Source organism: Centruroides vittatus, unplaced genomic scaffold (genome assembly GCF_030686945.1).
Source record: "Centruroides vittatus isolate TY-2023 unplaced genomic scaffold, ASM3068694v2 scaffold_149, whole genome shotgun sequence".
NCBI classification, from domain to species: Eukaryota; Metazoa; Arthropoda; class Arachnida; order Scorpiones; family Buthidae; genus Centruroides; species Centruroides vittatus.
Window position 1 is genome coordinate 2,117,795 of NW_027122681.1, and position 15,975 is coordinate 2,133,769.

General features: G+C 31.7%; 1 protein-coding gene across 1 annotated transcript; it reads right to left on the bottom strand.

The window, feature by feature from the left end:
• Positions 1-1,712: 1,712 nt before the first annotated feature.
• Pdxk (pyridoxal kinase) lies at positions 1,713-15,975 on the bottom strand. Its single transcript, XM_067285069.1, has 10 exons — positions 15,768-15,975; positions 15,636-15,690; positions 11,285-11,389; positions 7,131-7,214; positions 7,026-7,060; positions 6,872-6,957; positions 6,654-6,802; positions 5,508-5,629; positions 5,370-5,436; positions 1,713-2,237 (listed from the first exon to the last, which is right to left on the bottom strand). Exons 1-10 carry the CDS (start codon positions 15,855-15,857, stop codon positions 2,122-2,124), a joined length of 909 nt encoding a protein of 302 aa, XP_067141170.1. The 5' UTR covers positions 15,858-15,975; the 3' UTR covers positions 1,713-2,121.

The following is a 15,975-nucleotide window of genomic DNA, read 5'->3' on the forward strand; positions in this document are numbered from 1 at the left end:
ATCATCAGCATTAAATATAAACATGCTAATTGTCACAACACTAAGGATACTTGTCTAATCTGAATTACATGAAAAAATATACTGCACATATTTAAAGGCTGCTAACACTTTACATATTTAGAGAGACAATTTTAAACTGTAGGATATGTTATTATGCAGCTATGTGTTGTGTACCATCCTCTATATCTAAACAAGTACCATTAGAGGTTACAATGTGCCACAATGAAATTTTATCCATTGTATGATGCACGAATGGGGGGTACCGACATTCTCTTGGTCATCGTTTCTGCTTTCGTCATTCTTATAACGACCAAGAGAATGTTGGTACCCCCCCCCATTCGTGCATCACACATGGATCAAATTTCACGTCCACATACCACACTTTGGAAACTAAGAATACAATCCACTGGTGCACACACTACTAGATCTAGAAAGAAACTTCATTTAAAAACAAAGCACAAACACAGAAGAACATTTTTAAAATTCTTTTAATTTTATAACATTTCAATTACATCCATATAATTTTTCTAATAATTTACTTCAACACTAAACCTAACCCAATGTAATTGTTTACTGTGATCTATAATAGCACTTCTATTTTCACTACATCTCAAACTGATACTTGGAAGACATTTTGTTGTTTGGAAGACAACAGCTTACTTTGGTCATATATCCATCAAATACATAAATATTTGAGACTATGGAATGTTAAAACATTAAAAACACCCATCCTTAACACTTCCCTCAACACTTTCCTTATAGAAAGTATGTGTAAATGATATTAAAATGGATTCCAACATCAAGCATTAACTGAAAAAAAATAATAAATTTGAGTGATCTATAATCAGTTTACTGTAAACTGTGCAAGAAACGAAGTAGTAAAGCGGCAATCTCATCACCATACACTACAAAATCTCTCTCCGCATTACCTGTCTCGTTATAGAAGCAAGAGTGTCTCATTAGAAATTTAGTCTCCGACAATTATTAGGTACACAGTCTCTTCACAAAGTTACAGCAAATCTGACTGTAGCAAGTTTAATCCATTACGGATTTTAAATTCGCACATCATTTAATATTGTTTCAAAATTTAATAATATCCAAATATTCTGCAGACGAAAAAGTATTAATATATAAATAAAAGAATGGCATATTAAACTTGGAGACAAACAATAAATCTTAGCTTCTTTCAAACTCTTGTGTCTTTATTCACATTCAAGGATAGAGTTAGGAGTTAATAGCCAGGTTGAGGCCGAAGTTTTAAACGTGTACGTCAGACGTTCGGCGTTGCTTTCCTGTAAGCCTAGAAGTTTGACAAAATGACGTTTGGAAAGTTGGTAGAATCACGTTTGACATTCCAAACTTTCCAAACGCCATTGTCAAACTTCTAGGCTTACAGGAAAGCGGCACTGAACGTCCGACGGCCGAAGTTTTAAACGTAGACTCGACCTCGCTAATCAATAAAATATTCACTTACTAAAAGTAAAGTGAACGATAATTGGTTAACTTCTAACTTCTGGTCCTTCGTTGTGAGTACAGCCAATAGTATCTGACAAGAAAGGTCCAAAATGACAAAGTAGCAGTTACCTACACGTAGAATGGCCGACGAGCAACGGTACATTTCATATTTTGGACCCTTCGTTTTAAAGTGCTTATTTCTTTCGAGTTTAAAGACTAATGTCAAATTAAAAATGTGACACACCAAAATTTAAACAGTATTTTTGTAGCATTCTAAATTAGTAATAAAACTAAATTAAGCAATATTTAAAAAAAACATTTCAGCAGTGTAGTTAATTAACACAAATGATATGCAGACAGAACATACCCGTTTCTTAGAATATTTGCATAACAGTGCCATGCATAATTTGACTAACAACTAAATTCTAAATAATTCATTTCTCTTCTTAAATTCATTAACAAAATTTGATCATTTTCATATATCATTTTTTAAAAAAGAATTAACATATAAAATTTTCATACTTAAAAGATAATAATAAAATATAAAGGTCGTCTATCACAATTAAAATTAATAAAAATCAGCGATAATTAAATAAGAGTTTAAAAATTACAATAATTATACTGTACGGAACAACATTAAATTTCTTTTTAAATAATAAAATTACATTAACTTATGATTTCTGCTATACAAGACGTTTTCGGATTCTCGATATCATCTTTACTTTGAATGAGTTTCAATTCCAACTGAGCGACAGTTGGAGATTGATTAGGACCGGAAGCTTCTGTAAAGATTTAAGAAAAATTAAAAATATGGGTATTGATTATTGATTCTTCTTAAAAATCTAACAAAAATACATCAAGAGATTATATAAATATATAAAAATAATTATTTGCATTTAGATTTTAATGCAAAATTCCAAATTAGATCTCTCTCTCTGTGTGCCATATCAGATTCCCGACGTCCGCGACACCCGGCGTAGGTTAGTAAGGTGGTTAATAATGCACAAAAGGTGTTTTTCTAGGGAAAGTTATACCTAGAGTGGTTTCCCGTTGCCATCTCTGGGGCACAATGTTATGTGAGGGAAAAATGCCTTCCGGGAGGTCTTGTAAGGGAAACTGGCTCCTATTCAGATGTTACAAACGTGGAGAAAACCCAGAAAACTCCACGTGGCCAGCCCGCCCGAGCACGGTGCAAACCCGCGACCGAACTCAGTGTTTAGTGACGGAACCGCTCGGCCACTGGTGGGCTCCAAAGTAGATAAGACAACAAATATTCTAATTTTTGAGTAAAGACACAAAACTATAGTAGCCCTTCATTACATAAATCATTCAGTTTTATATTTGAAGACCCAAAGAACTGCAATATAAAGTACTTTACGAAATAATTTGAAAAATTGTTACCAGTATATTTATAATGGCAAAGAAATATTACCTTATTCCAAATCATTGATGTTAAAACTATTTAATTAAATACAAACCATGAAAAAGCAAGTTAGCATAGAGAAAAATACTGATTCAGTTTTTTTTGTAGTGTGGTTATTTAATACAAGAGCAGTATCCAAAAAAGTTGGCACAAAAAAAAATATAGGTAGGTTGATTATATCACTTGGCATAACAACAACATTTATCACTCGCTCATTTTGTTTTTCTAAAGTTAACCTTATAAATCTCACTGTAAAGTCTTGGTCCGTTCTTTGTGAAAACAGTAACAAAATTTGTTTGCAAGTCATATGAATCATGCCGATCCAAAAGTCACATGGCATGTGCATGTTTCAGTGGATTAACAAACATGAAAGTTCAGGAAGTTTGTTTCCACCAGAGCCACTATCAAACTGTTGGTTAAGAAATTCAGGTGAAGGATAATGTACATGACAACAACGTTCTGGGAGACGCACCGAGAAAAAATGTTCAACGTGTAGAAACTGCAAGAACAGTCTCATCAACCAGAAGAATAAGCCAGGTGCTTACTGTGAGAATCATAATTATAGCAGTTAATTAGCATGAGAAATTACATTTATTTGTTACATGTTTACAAAAAAGGAAGATACAGCTGTCACTTTTTACAAAAAAGGGGAAAATCAAATTTTCCTTTCAAAGAGTTTATCTATCTTAAACCATCTGGATGTTTACTCCTCTGCACGTCCCTGCACATCCCATTTACAAAAACAAAAATTCTTTAACGCTATTGGTCAGAAAGTTCAATAAAAAAGGGGAAATTTCCCCCAATCTGGGAGTTCTCCAAAAAGGATTTCACTTGTGCTCCAAACCCCAAGTCTCTCGAAGCAAGATTAAACCCTGTGTGCCCAACAGTTCCCGCTTTGCTCATCCTCATCCTCCCCAAACTTCACTGTTGGTCTACAACATCGGCACTTCTTATCCAACACGAAAGAGACTGCTAACTCCATCTACTATCAAGGTACTATAAAGTTTTATTTTATGTAAACTCTCTCACACGGTTAGATACAGATCTAATATCTTTTTGTATCAATTTTATTCTCTATTATAATTTGTTCTTAATAAATTTTGTCTTGTTGATATAAAATGGACTTTTACTTGAGCTCAATTTTACACTGAAGTCTTGTCACGGATCTATGATCTCGCCCTCTCAGAAAACTTTATTAATTTAATCATTAGCATGTCTAACGCTCTAATAAGGCTGGTGTCAGGAAAAGCTGACAGGTAGATCTTATGAACTTCCTGTCCCCAAAATCAAATACTACTAAAACCCATCCTAGTGACCCTGCAGGCAGATCTTCCCAATCTGAAGCCAAACGAGTAAGAAAAACACCATTTCTTACCCACCGGATTCTCACATCACTAGCGAGATTGAGGCCGAAGGTTGACGTGAAAACGTATATGTTGGATATTCAGCGCTGTCTTCTTGTAAGCGTAGAAGTTTGATAATGGCGTTTGGAACATCGGTGGAATCATGTTCGATGTTCCAAATGCCACTGAAACTTGTACGCTTACAGGAAGACGGCGCTGAACGTCCGACGTAGACATTTTCATGTTGAAAACTTCAGCCTCAACCTTGCTACTGTTTCACAACAGACATTGTGAAGATCCTCCATTTTCAAACTTATGAAATGTTCATAGAATGTCTAGGTATTATATAAACTTGAAGGCTAAGGAATATGGGATTTGATGGTACTTCCACGTACGTTAATCCACTCAAACATGTGCAAACCACAGCAATTGTTGTCAGCATGTTGCACACAAACAAATTAGATACCATTTCACAAAATGGATTGAGACTAACTTTTAATATAAAGTGTGACTATAATGATAAATTATTTAAATAGCAAAAGATTTTATATCAAACTGCATTCAGGAGTTCACAGAAATTACTGCATAGATATTAGAGAATTCTCTATTTGGACATCCAAAATCATCACCTCAAGATAGAGACTCGCAGCTTCAGTTTATTGATCAAACAAATTAAAAATCTGGATTCAAAATATCGAAGAGACAGTTCACAGAAGGTTAAAAAACAAATCCAAAACATTGTTCTAAGAAAAATATAATGTAAACCACTAATATTTAAACATTATCATGTAAACAAAAACTTTCATTCTAATATGTTAAACAATCCCAAATTGAAGTTTCACTTAATAGCCAGGCACGTGGCTCTAACAAGCGTCAAACATGTCACGTAACAGGACTAAGTTGTATTGTTCTATATAAAAACAACATGAATTATGACATGTTTAAAGTATGCAAAATTTTAATTCCTGTTATCCATAAAAAAAAAAAACAGATTTTTAATCCTGATAATACATTATTTAAATTGATTTTAGAACTAGGATTAATTTTAAAATTTATTGCTCTAAAGAAAGATTTGAATAATATGTATTGTGTCCTAAAATCATAATGATTAAAAACAAGAATTAAAAAAGATTTTAAAAAAATCTTACCAACAGCCCACTTATAAGTTCTTTTTAAAATATCTTGAAGAGTGCTCATAGTTTTCTCACAGGCTTCCTGATTGTTAAATTATTTTGAAACTTCAAGAATAATATATATATATAAAAAAATTTTTAAAAAGTATTCACCTTTAAATTAAAATTAGATTTTGTTAGCCAAGCAGCCAAGAGTGCCGTATAAAGATCTCCGGTACCCAAGAAATTTGCAGGAATGCGAGAGATTTTCAACTTAACTGCCGTTCTCTTTCCATCTGAATGAAAAAAAAAATTTAATAGCAGTAATACCACAAATACAATAAATCAAAATCCAATTTTAACAAACACATCTAAAAACTAAATTTTCAGATTAGAATTTTTAGCCAAATTTCATGATTAAATTTTAAAAAATAGGCCCAATTCCGACCTAAAAAAAAATCTGGCTGCAGCACACTGGTGAAAATTTTTGAAGGGGTTATTGAATAATTTTGAAAAAAAAGCCCAAACAACAAGTATACATGTCAAAATTAAAACCTCTTTAAATTGATTTATTAGCGAGGTTGAGGCCAAAGTTTTAAATGCGAAAACATGTACATTGGACGTTCGGCAGTGCTTTCCCGCAAGCCTAGAAGTTTGGAATGTCAGTGGAATCGTGCTCGACATTCCAAATGCCATTGTCAAACTTCTAGGCTTACGGGAAAGTGGCGCCGAACGTCCGACGTACACATTTTCGCATTTAAAACTTCAGCCTCAACCTCGGTATTATATCAAATCAAAAACTTGTATAAACATATATAATATAATAAAAAAATATATACTCACAAGCAAAATTATGAGCACAACACCAGTTTATTTCATTTACAATGAAATTTTCTTTAAAAAGAAGATCAAATGTATCTATAATTGTCCATATTTATTTCAAATTATTTTAATTTAAAAATGGTGGAACATTGGGCAGGTCAAAGGCAATTATCATGCCACTTAAATGTAAATTAAGACTTAATATTAATTGCTTTTCTTGTGTAAAAAGAAAATTATTAAATTTAAATAAACTGTTGTTGTAACATGCTGTTATTTTAAGGAACAACAATACTGTTCTATTTAATTCACAAAAAATATAGACAAGAATTAAGTTAAGTAACATGTAATATAACAATAGAATGTTCATGAACAACTTTAAATCACGTGATTTTTTCCGCATAAATTCATGCCACGGAAATTCAATTGTAGGTTTGGGTGTCTGCAAGATAAAAAGGTTGAGAAAAACTGATCTAAACAATAGTAAAAATTCAATTTTACCTTGAATACAACTTCCCAAATTGAGTAGTTCATCTTTAGATGCCAAATCTGAGCTAGTTATAATGACTGTTTTGATTCCTCTGTCATGAAGTATTTGCATGGCTTTGAGTGCATCTTCCTCATTAGCAATTTTCATTCCTGTAAGTAATCTATTTAAAAATTTTAGACTGCAAGACAATTTGTTTTTTTAAATCATTTAAAAATAAGTATTAACTTACTCAGCCTCAAGTTGATTTGGTGTTACTACGTCGGCTAAGGGAGTCAAATTATCTCTGAATTCGGGCAGTAACTCCGAAGGAACGTACTGTTAAGAAAAAGAGATCAAAATAAATCTCTCTCCAATTTGCAAATATGTAAAAATATATAACCTACCATTTCTCCGTTATCTCCCATTACTGGATCGCACACTAGTATAAAAGTATAAAAAAAACATTAAATTGCAAGATTTTAATGCAAGTCAAAGTTGCAATTACTTACCATAGAGCAAATTGGGATTGATTTCTTTTAGTTGTTTAACAGTTTCTGTCACTTTTTGAAGAAAGGAGAGTGAACGAACATAGCCTGAAGTGCAAGTAAAACTATATCAGTTTGCCGAAAGTTATTAATAGAAATACAGTCAAACCGCAGTTTTCAAACAAATCAGTTCACAAACAGAATTTCAAACTTATAAACCAGTTGCTGTACGATAATTCTTGCCAAACAAGGTATTTGGCAAGAGTCGGCCACAGTTTAAAGACGTGCACACAGTCAACTCTACTTCCTATGTTAAAAATGTCGACGGCCCGAACAAAATCAACAGGGACTACCTATTCAGAAGTTAGTGGCACCAACATCATCTCACTTCATTACACATCGCAACGCAAATCATCTAGGTTAATATTTAAATTATATTTCAAATGGATATGCAGGAAAGATACTATTTTTTTTCGAAACATGCTGCAATTGATTATAAATTCAATGGTTTAATTCATGTTTAAAGGTGCTTAAGTCGAATTAATACTATATTATATATAATAAATTTGTTATTTATTTATATTACATTGCATTTGCAAGCATTTTTATGCACAAAATACAGGTATAAAGGTTAAAAGAAAAGGCTTTGTTTTGGGGATCAGGAATGGCTTACGTTCAGAAACCAAGATTTGACTGTATTAATTTATATTAAACAGAAGATCACCACTAATCTAATTATAAAAGTTTTTTACTAAAACATTGCATTATGGCATTCAGTTACTAAATTTAAACTTGTTGGATTTCCTTTCGCTAAATGACGTGGAATTATCACAGGTTATACTCTGAAGAAATTAAATTTACTTGAAAACATATTGTAAAAGCCAGTGTAAGCTGTGTTCTAGCAATTTCTGCAGATCGTATTTGATGTGAATTATCACAGAAAACTCTTACAGGGTATTTGAAAAGTTACTGTGCAGTAAGAAATTTTTGATGACACTTAAGTTATACATATGGCACTGTACGAGACCAATAAGTTTTACAATATATGAAATTTTCACTTTTTTTGGGTACAGGAAGTCTGAAAACATTGAGGTTTGCAACAAATCTGGAGGGTAAATTTTACGCTATTCCAATACTTTGCGCTATATACATAACATGCCAAGAAAGTAAAATGTAAAGTCACAAGCTGGAACATGCTTGTGAGAAAAATAATTTGTACCATATCGAGTTCAGAACAAACCTTAGTAATTGCTTGACTTCTATATTTTCAAAGTTCTGAATACAGAGGAACATTGAAGTAGCAATACCTCGGTTTTCGTTGATAATCCGTCTGAAATCAATTGGCAAAATCCGAAACTGACAGAAACCGAGGCAATTATTTTCATAACGAATCAATGTATATCCAATTAATTTGTTCTAGACACTCCAAAATACATACCAAAAACACATTTTATAGAGAATTAATATAGCGTTAAATACTAAAAGGAATAAGAAATTAATACAAAAGACTAATCTAAAGAAAAGCAATGGAATTGTTTGGCTAGAAGCACAGGGTAATGTGTTGTCGAAGCTAGTTGGACATGAGCTTCTAGCCTATATCACTCCGTGGTAAAGTGTGACGTAATTGTCATGTAATAATAGTTGTATGTTTGTCTCCTAAACACTATAAAGTGCAGACACTCGGCAATCTTCATCTTAAGTTTATTTCAGTTGACAAATGTCCAGTCCCTACAGTAACCACCGGGTGGTGGACCACAAGTCTGAACGACTGGCTTGTGGTCCACCACCCAAAGGTTACTTTAGGGACCGGACATTTGTCAACTGAAATAAAGATGAAGATTGCCAAGTGTCCGAGTGTCTGCACTTTATAGTGTTTAGGAGACAACAATAATTACAGACACTGTTTCAAACGCATTAAAAATAGTTGTATGTTGTTTATGATGGTTGTATCAAGGGGGAATAATGCCTTCTGGGAGGTCCGTTTAAGGGCAACTGGTCCCTATTCAAGCGTTACAGACGTGGAGAAAACCCAGAAGAATCCACACGGCCAGCCTGTCTTAGCGAGGTGCAAACCCACAACCAAACTCCCAGTGTTCGGGGAACAGAACCATTGGCCAATGGTGGGCAGTCAGGAGTAATGCTTACACAACAAGAAACAACACCACACTGAGCCAGAAAACAAGTGGGTTGCCCTTTGTTTTCACAAAATTAGCAGCAAGGTCACTTGGGCGCACTGACAAAATCCGAGACAAATTTCTCACAAAAAACAAATTGATGAAAACTGAAACCGACAATAACCGAAGTCAACAAAAACCATATCATTGGCCGTATACTGTGCTAATATATGGCCAATGATTAATAATTTTGAAATGGATTTTATATAAAGCTATTGCAAAATTACTTTTTTTTCTGTTTTTACTGATGATTCATCATATAGTCTATCATCTCCCATATTTCCCAACCTTTCTCATTAATATTCTTTTAGAGTATTAATATATCAGACTGTACACTTGCACCGATATTTTAATTGCAACAACAAGCACGATATCTTAATATAATACTATCAAAAATTATCATGCAAAATAGGAATATATTAAAAATAAATCATCAAGTGGCTAATCTTGTCAATAAAATAGATAAGTTTTTAGATTTTATAAAAATCTGAAACTTATTAATCTTGCAAAAAGTAACACACAAGATTTATTCCAATTTTGAAACTAATTTATGCAAAAAATCTATATATATTCATTTTATAAAAAATAATTGGGGGTTTTTGATTAAAGATCAAAACATCCAGTAACAAATTGCTTGACTTTCCCAATGAGAAGTTAAAATTGCATGTGGTGCTATCTGTTATTTTATTGTAAAAAAAAAAAAAAAAAACAACTCTCTCATTATTATTAATTATTATAAAATAGCAGAAAGTTTAATTTGGAAGGTAGAGAAGTTTTATAAAAAAATTACACACACTAGTAACAATAAAAAAAATGAGTAGAGTCTAACCCCACTTGAGATACATCAGTGAACCCTCTCTGTCCCTACTCCCTCAACCTTTAACCACCAAAATTTAATAGTGTCAATACTACTAATACGCAAACCTTCCAGCAAAATTTCAGAAATTTTTGACAGAATGGACCAACTTTTTTTTTGCACTTTGGCATTTTAAGGTTCCAAATTGTGTCTTTTGAATGACTACATACACCACACTACACACACACACACTGTGTTTGTGTGTATAGTCAGCCAAACATCAGTTTATATATATGTTACAGTAAAAACCCATTTTAACTAGTTGAAACTAGTTTTTACTGGATGTCATTGTTATAACTAGACTTTATTGCTAGTCAAAAATGAATATGAGTTAAAACTAGTTTTAACTAGACAAAAACGGGTTTTAACTGTAACATATATATACAGAGGGGAAGTAATATCCAGGAAAGTATTACAAGCATGTCTATTACATTTACAAATGAAGATCATGATGTAAGGAGCTCATATGGTTCTTTGTTTGATTTATGCAAAAGCCAATCCAATAAATTTTATATAACAGTTTTATAGAAAAGAAGATAAAATTGAGTGGTTTTCAAAACATTTATTGGGGAAAAATTATGAAAGGAAAACTCCATAAGTAAAACATTTTAATGACTCTTAAGCAGTAAACATAACTTTTTAAATCCTGACAGTTATCTATTATAAAAATTAATTGAATATTAATCTGAATTGATATTTTTTTGTTGAAAAGAAATCAGAGAAAAGATTTTAAAAAATTTATTTTCAGTAGCATTATTTCATTTTTGTTATATATATATATTTATATATATATATATATATATATATATATATATATAAACATAACAATTCAAATATTTCTAAAATAATAAAAATAACAACAACATTAAATAAACTTCTAGGAAATATTTGTTAAACTTGATACATTTTGTAAAAATTAATCTTTACAAAGATATTTTTCAAATACAAAACACTTTCATATTTACTATTAAAATGTACTTTGATCTAAAATGAGATAATACATTAAATGATGAGAAAGAAAATATTTAATGTTATTCGATATATATTGAAGTTTATCCATGAAATAATTTAAAATTTTAGAAAAACAATCTGGTTTCCATTTTTATAAACTTAACATTAAACAAAATCAAGGCAATATAAATACTCACCAGTTAAAAGATGTGTATAGTGATGTAAATTGTTTAATTTAAGACCCATAAATAATTCATCTAAATCTTCAGCATTTAAAACTTGACCCTTCCAATGTTTATATCCTAAAACAAAAATTCTTTAAATTAGTTATTTATGTACTCTTTGACAACTCATTTCTAACCTGGAAAACAAAATTTATTCAACAATTAGCAGTTAAAATTTTTACACTGTACTACAGTTCTTCCAATGTAGCTTACCACTTACTTAAACAGACAAAAACCACTTTCCAACCAGTCGTAAAGATAGACATGAAATAAATCATCTGTTTATCTTCGGGAAAAACTATCAGGAACACCCCTTTTAACATTAACTGAGCTAATTAACACTGGATTCATTGCCCGGTAAAGCGGATTTAATACAGCTTGTTAAGTAAGCCGACGACTTTGTTTTAAATGAAACGGGTTATGTCATTGGTTTGCTTAGCCAGCCAGCTGTATTATAACTGCTTCACCAGTCAATGCTCGTTGTTGCAAAACTGCAAAGCTAAATATATTTTCAGTATATATTTTAAAAGAAGTGTAATTTCTTCAATAAAGTACATGAAGTGCCAATTGAAAGTTTGTTCCTGTCCATAGCTTGCTTTGTTTATTTTGGAGAAGAATGAGAATAATACAGGAATGCAAGGGATAGGTGTGGAGCTGATATAGAAAAAAGAAAGCCGTAAATTAAATAGGAATGGGAACAGTACAGAAATTAAAGAGACAGGAATAATATGGAACGAAAAAAGCCGTTCAATGCCAAACCCTAATTGGGACTCAACTAAAAACAATAACCAAGATGTTATTATAATAAGTAGATTCTACAATAGGAAATGATTTGTGGCATTAATAGTATTTATAAACAAAAGTAATTTGACCTTGAAGAAGTCTAAGTTTACTTAATGTTTTAACTTTAAGTACAATAAAATGTTTGAAAGAACAATAGAATCCTAGAATTGACATAAATTTATTTCATTTATAGATATAATATGCTCTCAACATTCTGGTATTAAGTAACTTTCATACAATTAAATATATAAAACTTTAGAAGTATTGAGGGGGAAAAAAATGTATACTTGATTTAAGTGTTCTGTTAACTTTGTTAACATTCAAATATTTGTATGAAATCTCTAACAGGAGAGGAATAAAGTTCATATTTACACTATTTCTGTTGTTGATAACATCTTTAAAATTCGACAATTTCAATATTAAAATTAAAAATAGGTATAAGATGATATATATGCGCATTCATTAAGAATCTGTAATAGATATACCATACGAAAATGATCAACTGGGCCTGAATAAAGAATACATAGGAGTCACTAACAGAGCCTTAAACAAAAGACTAAAAGAACACATGTATGACATTAGTAAAGAACATTGCACTACCACCTTATCAAGAATGGCACAAGCGGAGGGATCACTAATTAATTGGAATGAAGCCAAAGTTATCAAACAAGTACGCTCACCATCGTTAGCATTAACCATGGAAAAATTTGAAATATACAGATCAGGGACAACAGGTAGATGTTTGAATTATAAAGACGCAACGAATTTGCCAACTGCGTGGAAATACATGATTGACAAACACCCCATTTAATCGAGCTTACAACGTATCCTCATCCCGTATAGAATATAGATATATATTATGTCAACATACATCCCAGATCAATACGTTTATTTAATTAATTTTATTAATGTTTTTATTATTGTTTATATTTTATATTTTACATGGAATGTTCCAACGGTTTTTTAAAATTTTGAAATATCGTGCGCATATACATTCGATCCTGCACGAGATAACATTCCAAAAGTAAAAATTGCTTGAAGATGACCTGTGGAACAGGTGGAATTAATAATTTCTCAGAAGTATAAGGTGTCTGAGTAGTAAAATTTTAAACTCTGAGCATTTATTCAAGTCTGTAATAGATTTATATAAGCAATAAGCAAGCTTTAAAGACAACTTTTACAATTAAATATATTTTAATATTGTGTATTATTCAGATAATCCATTGTATGCTTTACAAGAAGAATTTCCTTTTCTAACAAATTATAAAAAATTTAATAGACTATAATTAAAAATTATTAAATTATAAAGAAAAATTACATTCCAATTCTCAACAAAAAGTTTATACATTCTAAAATAATTCTAGTAAAGAGAGTTAAACTTCATCATGATGAATACAATATCCAGAAGATAATTTACTGGCAATTTTAAAAAGAAAAAAATGTTATTAAGTTATACATAATTTGGTAAAAGAAAATTCGCTGTTTGTAAAAATAAGCAAGATTTTGGTTTTTAATTATAGTTGTTATTTATTGCAATTCATTTCCTATTAATATGCACTTATTTCACAAGAAAATCTTTGTATTTTATTTAAAATAGCTATGTATGTCCAGTGTTGCTCGGGCTTTTGGGGGTGGGGATGGGAGAGGTAGAGTTAGAAGAGGGCAATAAAAATAATGATGTTAGTAACTTAAAATGTACATTTATTGACCTCTGTATTTACAACAACAAAACTGCAAAAACACAAATAATTGCTCAGGCTAAAGTATCCCAACATGGTTGTCCCATAGACTTAACATTGGACATTTGCCACACCTGAACTATTGAATCTTTCTCAAATCTCTTTTCAGCAGTATCATCTACAGGGTAAGTGCTTTAATTTGATACCCAACCATATTTTTAACCCCCAGCCATTTAAATCAAACTAAATCAGTCAAACTAAAAGCCTCTAAATCAGTGGTGTACCAACTATTTTCATTTCCAACCCCAATTTTGTGCAAAATTTTGTCACAACCCCAGGTAGACAGTAGACTTTTTTAATCGTCAATGTAGTTAAAGTGAAATTCTTTCTGGCATTTGTGCTTATGTTTCTGCCTTATTAGAGATCTGAATAAAACACAATTTCATGAAATTTGGCGACCCCGAAAAATTTTCATGCAATTCCTCTGGGATCGCAACCCATGGTTTGCACACCATTCCTGTAAATTAATACATAGAGAACTTTGTAAATCTATACCCATAACGTAAGTATTCAAATTATTTTACTTTATTTTATGTATACTAGAAGTGGCTAAAGGGGTGCTGAAATATATTTTGAAATATCTTTTCTCTGCAAGCTTTCAGATAATTTTGAGAATTTCAAAACAGCACTTCTAACATCCAAAAAGTTTCACTTGACGACGACTTTATTTCACTTATATATAATAGTAAATTAAGCGAATCAAGTCATCGTCAATTGAAACCTTTCGTACGTTAGAAGTGCTGTTTTGAAATGCTCAAACTCGCCTGAAAGTCTACAGAGAAAAGAAAGAAGTCATTTTACATATTAGCAGTGGCGTGCCGTGACATTTGATGATAGGGAAGCTGTGTTTCTGTAAGAAGCAGACTTACAGGGACAATCAATTAACTGCGCGTCAGGGCTCGTTCCTATTCGTTAGTTCGATAAGCCAGTAAAAACCGTATACTTCTTTAAATGTATATTTAATAGATTATCTGACGTACTTAATAAATAACAGAGGTAATTATATTGAACTTTCTTATTAGATTCAATAAATTCCCTATGCCGTCTAAATGCCAATTCTTGCTTTGAGAAAAAACATATAACATTTATTAATTTAGACATATCTGTTAATCGTAATTATCTCGTTATAATAAGGGTGGCCGAATATCTAGCAGGCGGCTAACAGCCCAGAACCGCTCCGGGATATAAAATTGGATGCTTTATGCGTGTGTTGCTTCTACCGGCTAATCCGGGTGAGGTTGGTGCTCTGTAAACCGCATGTGCCAATGCCTATATAATCTGGCTGATTTGAAACTGACCCGGTTTCGACACTCCTTCCGCCACCGAATTATTCGAATATACAATAGCAATCTTATCGTTTTTTTCACACGTAGTATAGAAATTTGTAAAAGATACATAATGAGGTTATAATAAAATATTAATTTTAATTAATTAAAAGTACGTTAAAATATGAAAATTTATATTTTATAAAATACAAGGGAAGGTCATTGGTAGGTGGAAGCGGCGCTTCCATCGCTTCCAATGACGGCACGCCACTGCATATTAGACAAATGTTTTATAATTAACCTGAGTAAAAGTCCAGATAATTTATCTAGAATAGAAAATTATGGAAACAAATTTAGAAAAATATATATATTAATTTGTTTTAATTAGGAAACTAGTTATGTAACAGGAATTAAATTAATATTGCAACTCTACAGAAAATTCTAGGTAAAATTACAGCTCTGAATGAGGGAGGGGTTTTGACCCAATCTCACATTTTTGACCCTCCAGAGGACCGAAAACAATGTCAAATTTCTCACCTGTATGATTAGAAAACTGAACAGAGTTAACTGCATCCACTTCGAAGCCTAAAACCTAAAAATAAATAGCAATTAAAAAAAATCTATATATAGCAAAATCTTGAAATTAATCCATAATAATTAATCGCTTACTTGCAGAGGAAAAGTAGCGCTTTTGTTACCAACGTAACCCGAAACAACATGACTCTGTATGGATAAAACTCGATAGTTTTCTCTGTCCATTTTTAAACTAACACCGGCACCAAAAACACGTGTTTATAAGTTAAATTCGGCAATAGTCTCGTGACTTCGTTCACCAATGAGCCTCTTGCGGCAAACAACAGTACTTCCGGTTTAAAAA